The following is a 20,993-nucleotide window of genomic DNA, read 5'->3' as shown; positions in this document are numbered from 1 at the left end:
CTCTTCTCTCTCGTTACTTCTCAGTTGGGTGTTGGGCCTACGATTCCAGAGTTTCCGGAGGTCTCTTTGCCAGGCAGACAAGCTGGGGACACCGTACGACGAGGCACCTCTCCACCCACCGCCCCCCCCCCCCCCCCCCCCCAATCGACTGGGAGCGGCTCCCACACGGTCTAAGCTGATCCTCGGATTTTAGGGAGAGGTCCAGGTGTCGGAGGGAGAGGACAATGTGTACATTTTTAAAAAAATGGTTGGGTTGTGGGTGTCGCTGGGCTGGGTCCAGCATTTAATGCCCATCCCTAATTGCCCCCTTGAGAAGGTGGTGGGTGAGCTGCCTTCTTGAGCCGCTGCAGTCCCTGTGGTGTAGGTACACCCACCGTGCTGTTAGGGAGGGGGGTGGTTCCAGGATTTGGACCCAGCGACAGTGAAGGAACGGCCGATATGTTTCTAAGTCGGGATGGTGAGGGGCTCGGAGGGGAACTTCCAGGTGGTGGGTGTTCCCCATGTGTCTGCTGCCCTTGTTCTTCTAGATGGTAGAGTTGTGGGTTTGGAAGGTGAGAGGTTAGAACGTGTTTTGATTCCCCAGTTGTCAGCAATGTACTCTGACCCCTTCTCTGCTTCAGACAAGAACTGAAACCCAGAGATTTAATTCAAATCCAGTCAACTTTATTTTAAATAAAAATGGAAACAAACAATGGAAGCTTATTCGGCAGACTGCCGGAAGAGGAGTGGGGGGACAGAATGATCTGCCAGTACTTTGTCCCTTTACAGTGACAGACCCGTCCCCACCAGTACTGAACCCCAGTGTTATAGTGACAGACCCGTCCCCACCAGTACTGTACCCCAGTGTTATACAGTGACAGACCTGTCCCCACCAGTACTGTACCCCAGTGTTATACAGTGACAGACCTGTCCCCACCAGTACTGTACCCCAGTGTTATACAGTGACAGACCTGTCCCCACCAGTACTGTACCCCAGTGTTATACAGTGACAGACCCGTCCCCACCAGTACTGTACCCCAGTGTTATACAGTGACAGACCTGTCCCCACCAGTACTGTACCCCAGTGTTATACAGTGACAGACCCGTCCCCACCAGTACTGTACCCCAGTGTTATACAGTGACAGACCTGTCCCCACCAGTACTGTACCCCAGTGTTATACAGTGACAGACCCGTCCCCACCAGTACTGTACCCCAGTGTTATACAGTGACAGACCCGTCCCCACCAGTACTGTACCCCTGTGTTATACAGTGACAGACCTGTCCGCACCAGTACTGTACCCCAGCGTTATACAGTGACAGACCTGTCCCCACCAGTACTGTACCCCAGTGTTATACAGTGACAGACCCGTCCCCACCAGTACTGTACCCCAGTGTTATACAGTGACAGACCTGTCCCCCACCAGTACTGTACCCCAGCGTTATACAGTGACAGACCTGTCCCCCACCAGTACTGTACCCCAGTGTTATACAGTGACAGAACCCTCCCCACCCATACTGTACCCCAGTGTTATACAGCGACAGACCCCTCCCCACCCGTACTGTACCTCAGTGTTATACAGTGACAGCCCGAGAGGGTGAGATGCATTTCTACCCAATCCGACATGTCTGGGATAAACCCTGGTGCCATGATTTTGATGAAGCTCAAATGTGGGTGTTTGGAGCAGACTGCGTACCAGTGGGATCCTGGTCTCGGTGGCTAAGGTTCAGGGCAGCTTATGTCCTCACAACGTGCTCTCCAGAGTGTTGTAGTTGTCCTTGAAGCTCTTCAGCTCCAGGAAGTGTTTGGGCCTCTTGCTCTTCTGGTTTGATGGCATGTAGGTGACCTGGATGGTGGTGGGCGAGGTGGTCTCGGGAGAGGTGGTCAGCTCCTTCGCTGCGGCCTGGTGCTGTGCCTGGCTCCGGTTGGTCCGAGACTGAAGGCTGCTCAGGGAGAAACGAAAACGTACGTTAAGATGGGTCCGCACAGATCTCTCTCTCCACCTTCCTGACCAAACTCATTGGGGGTACGGGGTTCCAGAGGCCCAGGCAACCCCCTCTGCTGCCAAGTGCCCACAGCAGGGGATACCATTCGGCCCATCGTGTCTATGCTGGCTCTTTGAAACAGCTATCCGATTAGTCCCCTTCCCCCACCATTTCGCCGCCCCCCCCCATCTCCCTGCAAATTTTCCCCTTCGAGTATTTATCCGATTCCCCCCCTTTTGAAAGTTCCTACTGAATCTGCTTCCACCGCCCTTTCAGGCAGCGCCTTCCAGATCACAACCACTCGCTGTGTAAATAAAAACAAATTCTCCTCATCTCCCCCTCTGGTTCTTTCCCTGATTCTCTTCAATCTGTGTCCCCCTCTGGTTACCGACCCTCCTGCCCAGTGGAAACAGTTTCTCCTCATTTAACTCTGTCCAAACCCCCTTCCTGATTCCGAATGCCTCGATTCCTTAACCTTCTTCGCTCTGAGGAGAACAATCCCAGTTTCTTGGCTGGAAGGGCCTGGGCGGGGTTTGAACGCATGATCTTCTGTTCCAAAAGACACAGCTGGAGGCCCCAGGGGCTTCTCCAGCAAGTTGCTGAAACTGCCTTTCCCACCGAAAGCGACTGGGACCAGCGCTCCACTGAGAGCGACGCTATAAGGCACCGAGTTATAGAATGGTTAGAGCATGGGAGGAGGCAACTCTGCCCATCATGTTTCATCGAGACTCTGCCAGAGACACTCACACCCTCCCCCGCCTTTTCCTCCTGACCCTGCAACCCTTTCCTCTTCAGGTAGTCGTCCAATTCCCCTTATGAAATCCTCGATTGGCCTTGCCTCAGCCACATTCTCAGGCAGCGCTCTCCAGCGGTGTGAAGAAGTTTCTCCTCCTGTCACCCAGTGCTTCTTTCGCCAATCACCTTAAATCGGTGCCCTCTGCCTCTCGACCCTTCCACCTGGGGGAACAGTTTCTCCCCCTCTACACTCTGTCCAGGCCGCTCGTGATTTTGAACGCCTCTATCAAATCCCCCCTCAATCCTCTCTTCCAATCCCCCCTCAATCCTCTCTTCCAATCCCCCCCTCAATCTTCTCTTTTCTTCAAGAATGGCCCCAAATTCTCCAACCTATCCAAAAAAGTGAAGTTCCTCATCCCTGGAACCATTCCCGTGAACCTTTTCTGCACTCTCCCTCTCTCTCTCCAAAGCCTTCACATCCGTTCTAAAGTGCGGCACCCAGAACTGGACACAATATTCTAGTTGAGGCCGAACTAGCGCTCTACAAAGCTAGTGCAGGAACCCCGGTGAGTGCATCTCGCTCTCCGGCCGACACTCAGTTCTGAATACTGGCGGGAGGGGGGTGTGGAGAATGAAAAGTGGGGTCTGTTCTACGAGGAGGTGTGACAAGGCTACCCCACAGAGCAAGAAGAGCCCAAAGATTGGTCAGAACCACGCTTTCAAGAATAACAGCGGCTGAGCACCAGTAAAAAAATGGTCTCCCCTTAAGGATGACTTTGTATTTCTATAGCAAGAATCGCCTATAGTGTGTCACGGCTAATTAGTTACTTCTGAAACATAGTCATATTGTAGGAGGCATGACAGCCAGTTTACACACAGCAAGCTCCCACAAACAACAATGAGACTAATGACCAAATCGTGTTCTTTTTTGGTGTGGGCTGAGGGATGGGGACACGCCCCTGCTCTTAGGGGATGGTAACATAGTGGGTGATGTCACTGGACGAGTAACCCAGAGTCCCAGGCTAATGCTCTGGGGGGACACAGGTTCAAATCCCACCGTGGGCAGCTGGTGGAATTTAAATTCAATTAACTAAAATCTGGAATTGAAGCTAGTCTCAGTGATGGTGACTGGGGCAACCATCATGGATTGTTGTAAAAACCCACCTAGTTCACTAATGCCCCTATAGGGAAGGAAATCTGCCGTCCTTACCCCGGTTTGGCCTACACATGACTCCAGACCCCACAGCCAATGAGGCTGACTCTTAAACGGCTAAGCGAGCGACACAGTTGCATCAAACCCCGACAGAAGAAAAAAAAAGCACGGTGGGTGTACCTACACCTCACAGGGGGGCAGCAGCAGCACGCCACCGCCTAGTCAAGGGGGCAATTAGGGATGGGCAATAAATGCTGGGCTTGACCAAGTTAACAAAAACAAAGACAGAACTCCGCGTGTTCACCCGAAAGGCAGTTGTGGGCTGAAGGCTGGATTCGAATGGCAGTGCTGCACTCCCTCAGCGTTGCGCTGGCTTAGTTACACTGTAATAGGGAATGGCAAGGGGGTTGGGAGGATGAGCTGAACTCACATGGTGGCTAGCTCGTTCACAGCTTGCTGATACTTCATGCATTCGTTTTTCCCGAAGAACTGGAACACAAAACAAGGAACAACGTGAGAACCTCTTCCCCCACCCTCCGTCCCATGACAGCCGAGCTGTACAGTACGGAAGGATTCACCAAACACTTGAAGACATGCAAATATAAAACTTGGTTAAGTTACTTTATAGGAAATTAAGTTAATCTTCCTCAGAAGTGATTAATCTTCCACTTAGTAACGCACCAAAAATATCTATCATTTTATTTATCTACCATACCGCCTACTCCAAGTCCCCCTCCGAGACACTCACCATCCTGACTTGGAAATATATCGGCCGTTCCTTCACTGTCGCTGGGTCCAAATCCTGGAACTCCCTCCCTAACAGCACGGTGGGTGTACGTACACCACAGGGGACTGCAGCGGCTCAAGAAGGCGGCTCACCCACCACCTTCTCAAGGGGGCAATTAGGGACGGGCAACAAATGCTGGGCCCAGCCGGCGACACCCCACACCCCACGAACGAGTAAAAGGCGCAATATATTTATGTCTAAACCGAAGGGGCTTTGGTGTTATGAGGATAGGTTGGGCCTGTACTCATTGGAGTTTAGAAGAATGAGAGGCGATTTTATCGAGACATGTAAGATCCTGAGGGGGCTCGACAGGGCAGACGCTGAGAGGTTGTGTCTCCCTCTTGGGAGAGTCTAGAACGAGGGGGGTGGGGGGGAAGGGAGCACAGTTTAAAAATAAGGGTTCTCCCATTGAAGACGGAGATGAAGAGGAATTCCCTCTCTCACACAGAGGGTCGTCAGTCTGTGGAATTCTCTTCCCCAGAGAGCAGTGGAGGCCGGGTCATTGGATATATTTGAGGCCGAGTTAGGCAGGTTTTTGATCGACAAGGGAGTCGGGGGTGGGGGGGGGGCGGTTATGGGAAGTGGGTTTGGGGGGGATGGGTCCGGGGGAAAAAGTGGTTAAGGCCACAGTCAGATCAGCCACGATCTTATTGAATGGAGGGGCAGGCTCGATGGGGTCGAATGGCCTCCTCCTGTTCCTAATTCGTACGAACCCCACCGCACCGGCGGGGGGGGGGGGGGGGGGCATTCTGCCCAGCCGACGGCAACCTGCCGGCACACCTACCGCCGTGCCATGACGCGCTGCCTCGTATCCGTCTATGAGTTTGTCGATGAGGTTCTTGCGCACCCCTCTGAACGGGGTGCTCCCCTCCCTCAGCTCCATCAGGAAGCTACGGAAACTCTTCCCCGTGAAACACTTGGCGTATTCGGTGCCTTCGCCGATGGGGAGATCTGCAGCGGTGAACACATCAAGGGGAGTCAAAACGTTAAAAAGAAAAAATCACACAGGGCAGCCGGAGGCCATTCGGCCCATCGTCACCGTGCCGGCTCTTTGAAAGATCGATCCAATTAGTCCCACTCCCCCCGCTCTTTCCCCCAATCGCCCTACAAATTTTTCCCCCTTCAAACATTTATCCGATTCCCCCCCACCCTTTTGAAAGCTCCTATTGAATCTGCTTCCACCGCCCTTTCAGGCAGCGCCTTCCAAATCACAACAACTCGCTGTGTTTATAAAAAAAAAAACTCTCCTCATCTCCCCCTCTGGTTCTTTCCCCGATTCTCTTCAATCTGTGTCCCCTCTGGTTACCAACCCTCCTGACACAGTTTCTAAGGCAGTTTCCCCCTATTTATTCTTAATAATTTTGAACGAAATCTCCCCTCAACCTCATCTGTCCCCAGGAGAAAAATCCCAGCCTCTCCACGTAACTCACCCCTGTTAAGGGTCTCACTTGAACGTTTCAACCGGCCAGGCTACAAGTGAAATGGTAAAAACGTGCCACTAAATCTGGCAGCTAAATGTTTAGATATTAAAACAAAGGTTGAGGTGAAGACAGGTGAAACGGGAACAGAATAAACTGCGAAATGGATTTTTAAAAATATATTCGTGCAAAGGATGTGGGCACCTACTGCCCATCCCTAATTACCCCTTAAGGAGGTGGTGGTGAGCAGCCTTCTTGGACTGCTGCAGTCCATGTGGTGTAGGTACGCCCACAGTGCACTTCGGGGGGGGCGGGGGGGGGGGAATTCCAGGATTTTCACCCAGCGACAGTGAAGGAACGGCCCATACAGTTCCGAGTTAGTACTAAAAGACAAAGTTGAGCACACTCTACCTGAATGCACGCAGCATTCTCAACAGGGTAGATGACTTGAAGCCACAAACAGAGGTAAATGGTTATGATTTAATTCCCATTGTGGCAGCGTGGTCAGAGGGTGAGCAAGACTGGGAACTGAATATCCAAGGATATTCACCATTTAGGAAGGTGAGCAAAAAAGGAAAAGGAGGTGGGGGTAGCACTGTTAATGAGGGATGAGGTCAGTGCATTAGTGAGGGGGGGAAATTAGGTCAAAGGATCAAGATGTAGAATCAGTTTGGGCAGAGCTAAGAAACAGCAAGAGGCAGCATGGGGGTTGTTTATAGGCCACCAAACTGTAGGGGTAAGGTTTGGCACAATGTAAATCAGAAAATTAAGAGCTCTATGTATCATAGGTAATACAGTAACAGTGAGTGACTTCAATTTACATGTAGACTAGATAAACTGAATCAGCACTAACGCTGTGAAGAATGAAGTCCTGGAGTCCATACGAGATGGGCTTCAGGAGCAGCATGAAGAACCACCAACTGGGGATCGTGCTATTTTAGATTTATTATGATAGAAATGAGAAAGGGCTAATTAATAACCTTGCTGTAAAGGAGCCTTTGGGAAATAGTGACCATAATATGATAGAATTTAACGCTAAGTTGGAAAGCGATATAGTTCAGTCTGAAACCCGGGTCTTAAATCTGAACAAAGGAAGGTATGAGGGGTGAGTTGGCTATGGTTTATTGGAAAAATACGCTAAAACATTTGACTGTAGACAAACAACGGTTAGTATTTAAAGTAACATGACATGGTCTACAACAAATATTCATTTCTCTAAGACACAAAAATCCAACAGGAAAAGGTGAATCAATTGTGGCTAACAAAATAAATTAAAGGTTGCATTAGATCAAAGGAAGGTTGCCAGAAAAAGTGGTAAGCTTGAGGGTCAGGAGCAATTTCGAACCCAGGAGGGCAAAGCAACTGATAAAGAAAGGGAAAAGAGAACGTGAATATAAGCTAGCGAGAAAAAGCTTCCTTAGGTACGTGAAAAGGAAAAGGTTAGCGAAGACAAACGTGGGTCTGTACGGGTGGAGACAGGAGAGTTTATAATGGAGAAGAGGGAAATGGCAGAGAAACTAAACAATTAATTTGTGCCTGTCTTCATGGAGGACGATATAGAAAATCTCCTATAAATACTAGGGAGCTAAGGGACCAGTGAAAATGAGGAGCTGAAAGAAATTAGTATTAATAAAAATTAATTGGATTGAAGGTCAATAAGTCCCCTGGACCCTGATGAGCTACATCCCAGAGTGTGGAAGGTGGCGACTTTAGCGAAAGTGGATACATCAGTGGTTATCTTTCAAAATGGAGGGGGTGCAGAGGAGATTCATCAAGATGTTGCCTGGGATGAAACGTTTAAGTTATGAAGAGAGGTTGGATAGACTTGGATAAAAGCAAAAAACTGCGAATGCTGGAAATCCAAAACAAAAATAAGAATACCTGGAAAAACTCAGCAGGTCTGGCAGCATCTGCGGAGAGGAACACAGTTAACGTTTTGAGTCCTTATGGCCCTTCATCAGAACTAAGTAAAAATAGAAGAGAGGTGAAATATAAGCTAGTTTAAGGTGGGGGGGTTGTGGTGGTGGGACAAGGAGAGTTGGATAGAGGGCCAGTGATAGGTGGAGATAACCAAAAGATGTCACAGACAAAAGGACAAAGAGGTGTTGAAGTAGGTGATATTATCTAAGGAATGTGCTAATTAAGGGTAGAAAGCAGGACGAGCAAGGTACAGATAGCCCTGGTGGGGGTGGGGTGAAGGGAAGGGATCGAAATAGGCTAAAAGGTAGAGATAAAACAATGGATGGAAATACATTTAAAAATAATAGAAATAGGTGGGAAAAGAAAAATCTATATAAATTATTGGAAAAAAAGGGGGAGGATCGGAAAGGGGGTGGGGATGGAGGAGAGAGTTCATGATCTAAAATTGTTGAACTCAATATTCAGTCCGGAAGGCTGTAAAGTGCCGAGTCAGAAGATGAGGTGCTGTTCCTCCAGTTTGTGTTGAGCTTCATTGGAACAATGCAGCAGGCCAAGGACGGACATGTGGGCGTGAGAGCAGGGTGGAGTGTTGAAATGGCAAGCGACAGGGAGGTCTGGGTCGTGCTTGCAGACAGACCGAAGGTGTTCTGCAAAGCGGTCACCCAGTCTGCGTTTGGTCTCTCCAATGTAGAGGAAACCGCATCATGTCTTTTCATTAAAATGAAAATTGCCCTTTAAATGCCCATTTAAAAAATTACTTTTAAGAACTTACATCCTTAATAATGTCTTTAAACCTTAGGGTCAAAGGATGTGCAAAGCACACGAGGGTTAGAGGGAAATTAAACTAACCTGAGCCCTGCAGGGAGCAGGCTAGCGAGCAGAGTCTCAAACGGTAAAGCAGAGTGTAGACGAGGAGGGTGAGAAGGTGGAACTCACTACCAGAGGAGGGAATAGCCTTGATGCATTGAAGGGGGGGAAGGCTGGATAAGCACACGAGGGAGAAAGGAATAGGAGGATATGGTGACGGGGTGGAGATTGGGAGGAGGCTCGTGTGGAGCAGAAACACCGGCACTGAGCAGAGGGGCCAAATGGCCCGTTTCCGTGCTGTACATTTCGGTGAGCGATCAGTCTTGTGAACTAGATTGCCTTTTGATAATCACGCCACTTCAATTTGTATTGTGGAGAATGCCAGCTCCAGCCAGTTCCCGACGTTTTACCTTGCTGAATCTGACTCTCCCCCACACTGGGAAACTCGGGGTTGCCTGTGCCCCTACTCCTTCTGTCACTGGGATACGAGAGCAGGGGCGGGGGGGAGGGAAGAAAACCCAGGAGCCACCATGCAGGTTCCTAGCTCTCCTAAAGCCGGAATTCAAATTCAAATGGGAGCGGGTCCGGACAGCCTGCTTCATTCCAAACATCCTTTAAACGGGAGCAACATCGAGCAGGCCGTTGAGGCAGCCACAAGTGCTTCGCCAGGCAAACTGAAAACCCCACAGCTGCCACCCCGAAGGAAAGCGTGAGGGAATTCTGCCCGGTGCCAATATTTATCCCTCAACTGGCCCCCCCCTTAAACTGGAATCATCTCTCAGCTTGTTTGCGGGATCTTGCTGTGCTTGCACTCATACTTCAAAGGATGTGAAGCACTTTGGTCGCCAGGAGAACTAGAGGGATGCTATTACCACGCTACCCCACCGCCACAAATCAAACACGGTCCCCCCGCCAAAGCTGCCCCGAGCGACACTGGGGAGCACAAATTTCATCCCCGGCTTTGTTTGGGGTGGTGGGGGGCGGGTTTATGATCCGTCACTCACCCACGTGCCGGAGGGCATCCAGAGCCTTCATTCTGTAGATGTAGTTGAAGCGACCTGCGGAGATTAATGCAGAGAGAGGTCACTCTCGTCTGTCACTGCCGTCAAGTGAATAAACTTTAAACCACCCGGATCACTTCCTAAAAATGAAACGTTTGCTGATCATTGGATACAATCTCCTTTTGATAAATGACGTGCTCACCACAAAGAGGAACTTAAACGTCAAACACGGCTTCACTTCAGGCAACAGGTCACGATAATAATCCCTATACACACGGGGTTAGATACAGAGTAAAGCTCCCTCTACACTGTGCCCATCAAACACTCCCAGGACAGGTACAGCATGAGGTTAGATACAGAGTAAATCTCCCTCTACACTGTGCCCATCAAACACTCCCAGGACAGGTACAGCATGGGGTTAGATACAGAGTAAAGCTCCCTCTACACTGTCCCCATCAAACACTCCCAGTACAGGTACAGCACGGGGTTAGATACAGAGTAAAGCTCCCTCTATACTGCCCCCGTCAAACACTCCCAGGACAGGTACAGCACGGGGTTAGATACAGAGTAAAGCTCCCTCCACACTGTCCCCATCAAACACTCCCAGGACAGGTACAGCACGGGGTTAGATACAGAGTAAAGCTCCCTCTATACTGCCCCCGTCAAACACTCCCAGGACAGGTACAGCACGGGGTTAGATACAGAGTAAATCTCCCTCTACACCGTCCCCATCAAACACTCCCAGGACAGGTACAGCACGGGGTTAGATACAGAGTAAAGCTCCCTGTACACTTCCCCATCAAAAATTATGTGTTACAAATTCATGCTGTTGAAATACTCATCCTGGTCTGTCGCCTTGAGCATCGTATTTTCGCTCTCCATAAGCTTCAGCTTATTCAAAACTCCGCTCCCACCATAATCGCAACTCACACCAAATCCCAATTTCCCATCACCCTTGTGCTCCGCTGACCTACAATGGCTCCTTTCCAGCAATGCCTCCATTTTATAATTATCTTTGTTACCAAATCCCTTCATGGCCTCAACCTCCTCCAGCCCCTACACCCTTCCCTAGCTCTGTAACCTCCTCCAGCCCCCTACACCCCTCCTTATCTCTGTAACCTCCTCCAGCCCCTACACCCCTCCCTATCACTGTAACCTCCTCCAGCCCCTACACTCCTCCCTATCTCTGTAACATCCTCCAGCCCCTGCACCCCTCCCTATCACTGTAACCTCCTCCAGTTCCTACACCCCTCCCTATCTCTATAACCTCCTCCAGCCCCAACACCCCTTCCTATCTCTGTAACCTCCTCCAGCACCTACGCCCCTCCCTATCTCTGTAACCTCCTCCAGCCCCCTACACCTCTCCCTATCTCTGTAACCTCCTCCAGGACCTACGCCCCTCCCTATCTCTGTAACCTCCTCCAGCATCAACACCCCTCCCTATCTCTGTAACCTCCTCCAGCCCCCTACACCCCTCCCTATCTCTGTAACCTCCTCCAGCCACTACACCCCTCCCTCTCTCTGTAACCTCCTTCAGTTCCTACACCCCTCCCTATCTCTATAACCTCCTCCAGCCCCAACACCCCTTCCTATCTCTGTAACCTCCTCCAGCCCCTACACCCCTCCCTATCTCTGTAACCTCCTCCAGCCCCTACACCCCTCCCTATCTCTGTAACCTCCCCCAGACCCTACACCCCCCCCATCTCTGTAACCTCCTCCAGCCCCTACACCCCTCCCTATCTCTGTAACCTCCCCCAGCCCCTACACCCCTCCCTATCTCTGTAACCTCCTCCAGCCCCTACACCCCTCCCTATCTCTGTAACCTCCCCCAGCCCCTACACCCCTCCCTATCTCTGTAACCTCCTCCAGCCCCAACACCCCCTCCCTATCTCTGTAACCTCCTCCAGCCCCTACACCCCTCCCTATCTCTGTAATCTACTCCAGCCCCATCACCCCCTCCTTATCTCTGTAACCTCCTCCAGCCCCTAAACCCCTCCGAGATCTCTGCGCTCCTCCAATTCCGCCCTCTTGCCCATCACCCGATTCCCATCGCTCCACCATTGGCAGCCGTGCCTTCAGCTGCCTGGGGGGGTGCCCTGAGCTCTGGAATTCCCTCCCTAAACCTCTCCACGCTCCCCTACCTCCTTTAAGCCTCTCCTTTAAAAACTGACCTCTCTGACTGAGCTTTTGGCCCCCTGCCCCTAATATCCCCTTAGATGGCACGGGGGTCACATTTTGTTTTATAACGCTCCTGTGAAGCACCCAGGGGGGAGGTGGAGGGGGATGTTAAAGGTGGCTATACAAATGGAAGGTGCTGGTGCGAGCTACCTTGGTTTCCTGGCTCCTGAATCTGCAGTAGGCGGGTGTCTCCTTCGTCCAGGAGCTGTGGCTCATAATCAAGGTCCTGCACTTTCAGGAGGCTCCTGTCAATCTCCTCCCTCAGGTCCTGTCAGGCAACACCCAAGAGAAGAGGGGAAAGGTTAAGCTGCCCAGCACAGCACACTTTCCCGAGAAGATATATTCTCACAGATAAAGCTTCCTCAACAAGGCCAATAGGGGCGAAAGGATTGGGTGGGGGGGGGGGGGAGGGGGGGGGGGGGGGGGGGGGGGGGGGGGGGGGGGGGGGGACGGATGGAGGAAGGGGGGTGGAGACACGATGGGCTGTGGGTGGGGGTAGTGGGGACTAATTGGATAGCTCTTTGAAAGAGCTGACAGCACAATGGGCCAAATGGCCTCCCCCTGCTTGCAGTCTATGTCGTGAAGCTGTAGTCACAGTGCTGTTCAGGTAGGGAGTTTCAAGGTTTCCATCCCATGGCCATGAATGAAACGTCATAAGATTACCTAGGATTTACAGCACAGTAACAGGCCATTCAGCCCCTCCGCTCCGTGCTGGTGTTTATGGAGGAGGGACAAGCACCTCCTCCCACCCCTCCCCTCTCAACTCCACCCCGTTAACATATCCTTCGATTCCCTTCTCCCTTGTGTGTTTATCCAGCTTCCCCACTTTAAATGTATCTCCACTATTAGCCTCGACCACTCCCCGCGGCAGCGAGTCCCACGTTCTCCCCGCGGCAGCGAGTCCCACGTTCTCCCCGCGGCAGCGAGTCCCACGTTCTCCCCGCGGCAGCGAGTCCCACGTTCTCCCCGCGGCAGCGAGTCCCACGTTCTCCCCGCGGCAGCGAGTCCCACGTTCTCCCCGCGGCAGCGAGTCCCACGTTCTCCCCGCGGCAGCGAGTCCCACGTTCTCCCCGCGGCAGCGAGTCCCACGTTCTCCCCGCGGCAGCGAGTCCCACGTTCTCCCCGCGGCAGCGAGTCCCACGTTCTCCCCGCGGGCAGCGAGTCCCACGTTCTCCCCGCGGCAGCGAGTCCCACGTTCTCCCCGCGGCAGCGAGTCCCACGTTCTCCCCGCGGCAGCGAGTCCCACGTTCTCCCCGCGGCAGCGAGTCCCACGTTCTCCCCCGCGGCAGCGAGTCCCACGTTCTCCCCGCGGCAGCGAGTCCCACGTTCTCCCCGCGGCAGCGAGTCCCACGTTCTCCCCGCGGCAGCGAGTCCCACGTTCTCCCCGCGGCAGCGAGTCCCACGTTCTCCCCGCGGCAGCGAGTCCCACGTTCTCCCCGCGGCAGCGAGTCCCACGTTCTCCCCGCGGCAGCGAGTCCCACGTTCTCCCCGCGGCAGCGAGTCCCACGTTCTCCCCGCGGCAGCGAGTCCCACGTTCTCCCCGCGGCAGCGAGTCCCACGTTCTCCCCGCGGCAGCGAGTCCCACGTTCTCCCCGCGGCAGCGAGTCCCACGTTCTCCCCACTCTCTGGGTAAAGAAGTTTCTCCTGAATTCCCCATCGGATTTATTAGTGACTGTCTCATATTGATGAACCCCCCTAGTTCTGGTTACTCCCCTACACAAGAGGGAACGTCCTCTCTGTATCCACTGTATCAAAACCTTGCATCATTTTCAAAGACATCACCCCCTCAGCTCCTCTTTTCAAGAGAAAGGAGTCACAGCTTGTCAATCCTTTCCTGATATGTCTACTCCCTCATTTCTGGCATCATCCATGCATTTGCACCCTCTCCAGTGTCTCTATATCCTTTTTATAACACGGTGACCAGAACTGCGAGTGTGGTCTAACCGAGGTTAGAGGCAGGTTTAACAATTTTTCAATTTTATACCTTTGGAAAGAATGCAAATATGTTGGAAGCAGTTCAGAGAAGGTTTACCAGACTAATACCTGGAATGGGTGGGTTGTCTTATGAGGAAAGGCTGGACAGGCTGGGCTTGTATCCACTGGAGTTTAGAAGAGTGAGAGGCGACTTGATTGAAACATGTAAGATCCTGAGGGGTCTTGATAGGGTGGATGTGGAGAGGGTGTTTCCTCTTGTGGGAGAATCTAGAACCAGGGGTCACTGATTAAAAATAAGGGGTCGCCCATTTGAGACAAGAAATGAGGAGAAATTTTGCCTCCGAAGGTGGTGAGCCTTTGGAACTCTCTTCCTGAAAAAGGCAATGGAAGCAGAGCCTTTGAATATTTTTAAGGCAGAGCGAGATAGGTTCTGGATAAGCAAGGGGGTGAAAGGTTATCCGTTGCGGGGGTGGGGGTGATGTGGGGTTGAGGTTACAATCAGATCAGCCACGATTTTATTGAATGGCGGAGCAGGCTCGAGGGGCCTACTCCTGCTCCTAGTTCCTTTGTTCACAGGAAATAAAACCCAGTGCTTTCTGGCCTCGCAAGCCTGTGGCACAAGCGATTGACGTAGCTGTACACCGAGATCCCTTTGTCCCTCTGCCTCACCGAGACCGGCGCCGTCCAAGTAATGAGCGGGCTCCCTGCTCTTCTAAAAACGTACTTGCAATTATCCACGTCGAGCTTCATCTGCCAATCGCTTGCCCCTACTGCACGTTTATGAATGCCCTCCTGTAATCTGTTAGCTCAGTATTGACTATAAATACCCACCTCCCCCCCCAACACCAGCTGGCACTCGGTGTCTTTGGCAAGTTTCAGAGTTGCGCTTTCGATCCCAGAGTCCGAACGGTCAACGCTAACTGCGAACGTCGATTCCGCCCAGAACGACTCTCTCTAGCCGGCCACGTTTTTAAAGACGGCCCAGTTGATCGCTCTCGAACCTCAGGCCCCCCGAGGGGAGTTCACCACATCAACAAGGAGTCCGTTCTGCAGCCGAGGGGACACGTTCTGGTCACCAGGCTTTCGGAAGGGCGCGAGGGTCCCCGAGAGGATGCGGTGGGTGATTTACCAGATCCGTTCCGGGGGCGAGGGGACTTTTAGCGACTAGGTTAGGCTGGAGCAGCTGGGGCTTGCTCTCCTTGGAGCGAAGGAGATTGAGGGGAGATTTGATAGAGGGGGGCAAGATGGTGACACGTTTAGATAAGGTAGACAGAGAAAAGGTGTTCCCATTGGCTGGTGGTACAAGGACTGTGGGGCACACAGATTTAAGGTTCTGGGCAAGGGTGAAGGGGGAGATGGGAGGAAGAATTTTTTAAAGCTTTATATGTACACCGCATGCGGTAATGACCTGGAACTCGCTGCCCACGACCTGGGGGGGGGGGGGGGGGGGGGGGGGAAGCGGAAACGATGAGTGATTTCAAAAGGAAATTGGATGGGCACTTAAGGGAAATAAGCTCACAAGGATAAGGATTGCTCTACAGAGAGCCAGCATGGGCTTAACAGCCTACATCTGTGCCCTAAATCACTCTGTGTACTAACCAATTTGGAACACTTTTCTTTAGTGATGGTATCTACACAGTCATCAGGTCGGTACCAATCTGCACAGAATTTCTCTCTCTCTCTCTCTCTCATCAGCTCCCTTGTCCTCATTATGGGGAGATGGAGATGTGCTGGGAATGTCACTAGACTCATAATCCAGAGTCCCAGGCTAATGCTCTGGGGACACGGGTTCAGATCCCACCACGGCAGCTGGTGGAATTTAAATTCAATTAATAAAATCTGGAATTGAAAACTAGTGTCAGTAACGGTGACCATGACAACCATCGTCAATTGTCGTAAAAACCCATCTGGTTCACTAATGTCCCCTTTAGGGGTGGGAAATCTGCCGTCCTTACCCGGTCTGGCCTACATGTGACTCCAGACCCACAGCCATGTGGTTGAATCTCAACTACTCCAAGAAATGGACAAGCCAGCCACTCAGTTCGGGGGCAATTAGGGGCGGGCAACAAATGCTGGGCTTGTCAGCGATGCCCACATCCCACGAAAGAATAAATCCACCCTTTCCTGTGAGCTTAAGTAGCCGGTGGATTAGCAGAGGGGCATCGCTAATTCTTCAATTTAACATTCAAGGCTATGGGCCAAGTGCTGGTAAATGGGATTAGGTGGGTAGGCCAGGTGTTTCTCATGTGTCGGTGCAGGCCCGATGGGCCGAAGGGCCTCTTCTGCACTGAGAGATTCTGTGATTCAGTGCTGAAGCACACACAGCTGGGCACGCTGGATAGCCACACCCACTCACCCCATTCGGACGATTGCCACTGTGCCAAGATGCCAACGCCGGCACGTTAAACCCATGTTAAGGTCCTGTCACTGCGCAGATACAAACCTTGGGTGCGTTGTGGCCAATGGGTGCGTGAGGCCCCCGCCTCGATTTCATGGCGAACCTCATGATCTGGCGCTTGACAAAGATGAAGAGCAGCACAAAGACCTGGGGACAGGAGAAAGCAACGTGAAGCAGCAGCAGCAGCAAGAACCTGCGTTCCCGTAGCGCCTATCGCTACCTCAGGACGCCCCAAAGCGTTCAACAGCCGCTCTCTCCGATGTCGTCGGCACGGCAACATAGGAAACGCGGCCATCAATTTGTGCACAGCACGATCCCACAAAGTTTCGATGTTTGCTTGAGGTAAAACATTGGCCAATACAATATATGACTCACATCGCTGACTTCCCAAATCTCAACATCTTGCACTGCATTCATTTGTTGAATTACAATTAGGGTTTTTCTGTTGTAATCCTACAAATGTTACTCAACTAACTATTGTATTGAGTCTTAGAGTTACACAGCACAGAAACAGGCCCTTCGGCCCATCATGTCCGTGCTGGCCATCAAGCACCTATCTACTCTAATCCCATTTTCCAGCACTTGGCCCATAGCCCTGTGTGCTATGGCATTTCAAGTGCTCATCTAAATACTTAAATGTTCTGAGGGTTCCTGCCTCTACCACCCCCTCAGGCAGTGTGTTCCAGATTCCCACCACCCTCTGGGTGAAAAAATCCCTCCTCAAATCCCCTCTAAATCTCCAGCCCCTTACCTTAAATCTATACTCCCTGGTTAATGACACCTCCACTAAGGGGTAACATTTCTTCCTATCTATGCCCCTCATAATTTTGTACACCTCTATCAGGTCCTCCCTCAGCCTTCTCTGCTCTAAGGAAAAACAACCCAAGCCTATCCAGTCTCTCTTCATAGCTGACACGCTCCAGCCCAGGCAACATCCTGGTGAATCTCCTCTGCACCCTCTCCAGTGCAATCACATCCTTCCCATAGTGTAGAACCAGAACTGCACACAGTACTCCAGCTGTGGCCTAACTAGTGTTTTATATAGTTCCAACATAACCTCCCTGCTCTTGCATTTTATGCCTAGGCTAATAAAGGCAAGTATCCCATATGCATTCTTAACCACCTTATCTAATTGTGCTGCTGCCTCAAGGGATCTATGGACATGTACACCAAGTTCCCTCTGATCCTCTGCACTTCCTAGGGTCCTTCCATTCATTGTGTATTCCCTTGCGTGTTAGTCCTCCAAAAACGCATCACCTCACACTTCTCAAGATTAAATTCCATTTGCCACTGCTCTGCCCATCTTACCAGCTCATCTATATCGTCCTAACGCTAGCGATAACTAGCAGAATGGCTCAAATCCCAATTCCCTCCTAGCTAAAATTAAGAACCTAGATGTTGTATGATATATAAACTCTCTAACTTAAAAATAAAACTAATAAAATCAATCCTGCAAATGGAAACCGAGTAATTTATAGCATTAATAACTAGAGATACCTAACAAAATGACTCCGGTCGCCAACTTCCCTTTTTAAAGAAATTTTAAAAAGCAGCTAGTGATTTTTCAATGACGACATTCTAAATTGAAAACAAAGGTTTCTCTTTAGTAATCCTACATTTGTCAACCTAGTAACTAATGCGTTAATGAGCGATAACTAGCAGAATGATTGAGGATCCAATTTATCTTTTGTTTAGAAACTAAAAACAAACCTAAGCATGTTGCATTGCAACAGCCAAAATTAAAAACAAAGTGTTCTCTTTAGTAATCCTAAAAACGTTAACCTAGTAACTATTGCATTAATAACCAGAGGTAACTAACAGAATGGCTGAGAATCCAATTTCCCTTTAGCTTAAAAGCTAAAAACAAACCCAAACACATTAACTGGCAGAATTGAATATAAAACGTGTTCCCTTCAGCAGTCTTACAATTGTTAACCTAGTAACGATTGCATTAACTAGAGATAACTAGCAGAACAGAAACCACTTACCAAGCTCCCATATGCCATGACCAGCACCACATTGACACCAGACAAACTCTTTGCACTGGCCATATTGCTCTGCAATCTTTTCACCTTTAAGATTTAAATATGAACATCTGGTTAGTATTTGGCCCCCATTTCCCTTTAAACCCAGTTTATCAACAAGTTACTGGGTCCTGGGCTGGTTGCTTAGGGATGGGGAAGGGGGAAAGTGGGCAGGCTCTCGCGAGGTTTGGCATCAGGACTTCCGGCCTAAGGCTTCGGCCGTTTCCGGCGAGGGTCGGCGGCTTTCCGTCGGCACTCGGGCATTTCCGGCAGGACATCGGCGACTTCCGTCGGGCACTCGGCTATTTCCGGCGCCGAACTCGGCAATTCCCGGGATCGCGGTCCCGGCGAGCGGGACCTGAGCGCGAAAGCCGACGATATTTGTTGTTGTTGTTGTTGGTGGTGGTGGCGGCGGGGGAACGTAAAACACTAGACGCTCTCGTTCGGAAAGGAGCCAACGTATTATATTTGACATCGGCTCATCAATAAATCGACCTGAAAGCAGTTGGCAGTGATGTTTGACATGGCGTTACATATTTATTGGGAAAACAAAACGTAGAGAGGTTGCACACAAAATGGCGACCGGAAGCACTGGGCTCACGTGATGGGTCAAAGCGAAAAAGAAAAGGAGACGGCTGTTATTAAAAATCGTAAAAGGATATTATCTTTTAGAAAATAAATGGATCGCAAATAAATAAACAGTAGGAGGAGCGGAGGGGAGACAGGTTTTTTTTTACGGGGTGACGTTACGGGAATCAAAATGGCAGTTGGACGGGGGAGGGGAGTCAGACCGACCGGAAACGGCGGTTGGCAAGGGAGGTGATCACGTGATGGACACCTCCTTTACCCTATTATCTAAAAAAATTAAATCCGACAGGACAACTTAATATCTTTATATTGATATAAAAGAAAGTCTATTGGGATGAGGCGGGGGGAACGAAAAGTAAAAAGATTCAGACGTTGGCAAGGGGTCGCGGTCACGTGATAGATTCTTCTCTCTATATCAAAGTTATTTTAACATGAGCAGCTAAAATCGTATGTAAGAAAACACAATTTGGTTGAGGCGAACTAAAAGTAAAAAGATTTAACGTAGGTGGAAGATAGAGAGAAAAAGAGAGAGGGTCACGTGATAGACCCCACCTGCACAGCCATAAAAATGTCATATCTTATTTAAATCTTATTTGTTTTTTTTTATACCGATACAAACACACATACATATATGAAAAGGGATCAGCCAAAAAAAAATAAGAGTATTAATTTTTGGTGGGTTGGGGGTTGGAGAAAAACAAAATAGTCGGTGACGTCACGGGGATCAAGATGGCGGCCTTGGTGGTGGTAGTGGTGAGGAGGAGGAGGAGGAGGAGGAAGCGGAAGCGGGGGGGGGGGAAGGAAGTGAAGCAGCCGTGCCCCCTGTCACGTGCCGGGGGGGCTGTTTGTGTGCGTGTTTAGTGCAGTGTGGACTGAGAGCAGGTAAAGTTTGTGTCCCTTTTATTGTCTCCCGACTAGGCCTCGATCTGTTTTTATTGTGATTATTAAAGGCAAACCCCTGCCCCCCACCCCCCCCCCCCCCCCCCCCAACACCCACAAACCCCCCCCCCCCCCCCCCCCCCACTCCGTCACCCCCCCAACAACCACCCCCCCCCCCGCCCTTCAAACCTGGTTTCCTTTCTTTAATCTTCTTTTGGCCACAGTATCAACAAATGATGATTTTGTTTAAAAAGAAACCCTTTTTTAAGACAATAAATTAAACTTCACCCCCCCCTCCCGACCCCCAATATAACCATATTGTATATCAATGTTATAATGTGCGTGTGTGTGTGTATATATCTATGTATATGGGGAGGGTGTCCAAATATCCTCAGGATCAAGCCTCCCTCCTGGGGTCCGGGAGGGAGGAGGAGGAGGAGGAGGGGGAGGGTTGGTGGCGGGGGGGGGGGGAGGGGGGAGGTGTTGATTTAATTTAAGATGAAACATGGAATGGTTTGGGTTCTGGTATTTTTTTTTGTGTGTTGTTGTTGGGGCTGCTTGAGGCCTAGCAGGTAGGCCTGAAGCCTGGGGCTCGATTAGCTAGGAAGAAGGTGCGGGGAGGAGGGAGCAGCGGTGTCAAGGGTTTAATTCTGTGTCGTTTCTTTTCTCCCTTTTCTCTCTCCGCCCACCTTCAATTTATTCCCCTCCTCCCCCTCTCTCCCTGTCTCCAATTTATCTCCCCTCTTATATTCATCCCCCTCTCCAACATCTCTCTCTCCATTTATCTCTCTCATATTTATCCCCCTCTCTCTCTCTCTCATATTTATCCCCCTCTCTCTCTCTCATATTTATCCCCCTCTCTCTCTCTCATATTTATCCCCCTCTCTCTCTCTCTCATATTTATCCCCCTCTCTCTCTCTCATATTTATCCCCCTCTCTCTCTCTCATATTTATCCCCCTCTCTCTCTCTCATATTTATCCCCCTCTCTCTCTCTCATATTTATCCCTCTCTCTCTCTCTCTCATATTTATCCCCCTCTCTCTGTCTCTCATATTTATCCCCCTCTCTCTCTCTCTCATATTTATCCCCCTCTCTCTGTCTCTCATATTTATCCCTCTCTCTCTCTCTCTCTCTCATATTTATCCCTCTCTCTCTCTCTCTCATATTTATCCCCCTCTCTCTGTCTCTCATATTTATCCCTCTCTCT

At 50.6% G+C, this 20,993-nt stretch overlaps 2 protein-coding genes across 9 annotated transcripts in view; one reads left to right on the top strand and one right to left on the bottom strand.

Moving 5' to 3' along the window:
• Nucleotides 1–1,462: 1,462 nt before the first annotated feature.
• c36h1orf43 (chromosome 36 C1orf43 homolog) lies at nt 1,463–18,504 on the bottom strand. The gene is made up of 7 exons (XM_041181537.1): nt 18,284–18,504; nt 16,341–16,442; nt 12,113–12,230; nt 9,788–9,841; nt 5,423–5,589; nt 4,282–4,340; nt 1,463–1,921 (listed from the first exon to the last, which is right to left on the bottom strand). The coding sequence occupies exons 1-7, from the start codon at nt 18,344–18,346 to the stop codon at nt 1,723–1,725; spliced, it is 762 nt and encodes a 253-aa protein (XP_041037471.1). The 5' UTR covers nt 18,347–18,504; the 3' UTR covers nt 1,463–1,722.
• A 1,178-nt stretch (nt 18,505–19,682) lies between these two features.
• ubap2l (ubiquitin associated protein 2-like) overlaps nt 19,683–20,993 on the top strand; it is a 117,435-nt gene continuing 116,124 nt past the window's right edge. For all 8 annotated transcript variants that reach the window (XM_041181595.1, XM_041181594.1, XM_041181590.1 and 5 more), the window contains exon 1: nt 19,683–19,789. The gene's annotated coding sequence lies outside the window, so the exon portion shown is untranslated. The remainder of the gene's footprint in view (nt 19,790–20,993) is intronic.

Source organism: Carcharodon carcharias, assembly GCF_017639515.1.
Source record: "Carcharodon carcharias isolate sCarCar2 chromosome 36 unlocalized genomic scaffold, sCarCar2.pri SUPER_36_unloc_1, whole genome shotgun sequence".
Taxonomy (NCBI): Eukaryota; Metazoa; Chordata; class Chondrichthyes; order Lamniformes; family Lamnidae; genus Carcharodon; species Carcharodon carcharias.
Note: the sequence above shows the minus strand (reverse complement) of the source record. Positions and strands in the feature narration are given on the sequence as shown.

Coding starts and splice junctions, on each gene's coding strand:
- c36h1orf43 (XM_041181537.1), bottom strand. CDS start 18,346: ATGGCCAGTGCAAAGAGTTTGTCTGGTGTCAATGTGGTGCTGGTCATG. Junction 9,842..12,112: donor TCAGGAGCCAGGAAACCAAG/GTAGCTCGCACC, acceptor TAATCTCCGCAG/GTCGCTTCAACTACATCTAC. Junction 4,341..5,422: donor CAGCGCGTCATGGCACGGCG/GTAGGTGTGCCG, acceptor TTTGTGTTCCAG/TTCTTCGGGAAAAACGAATG.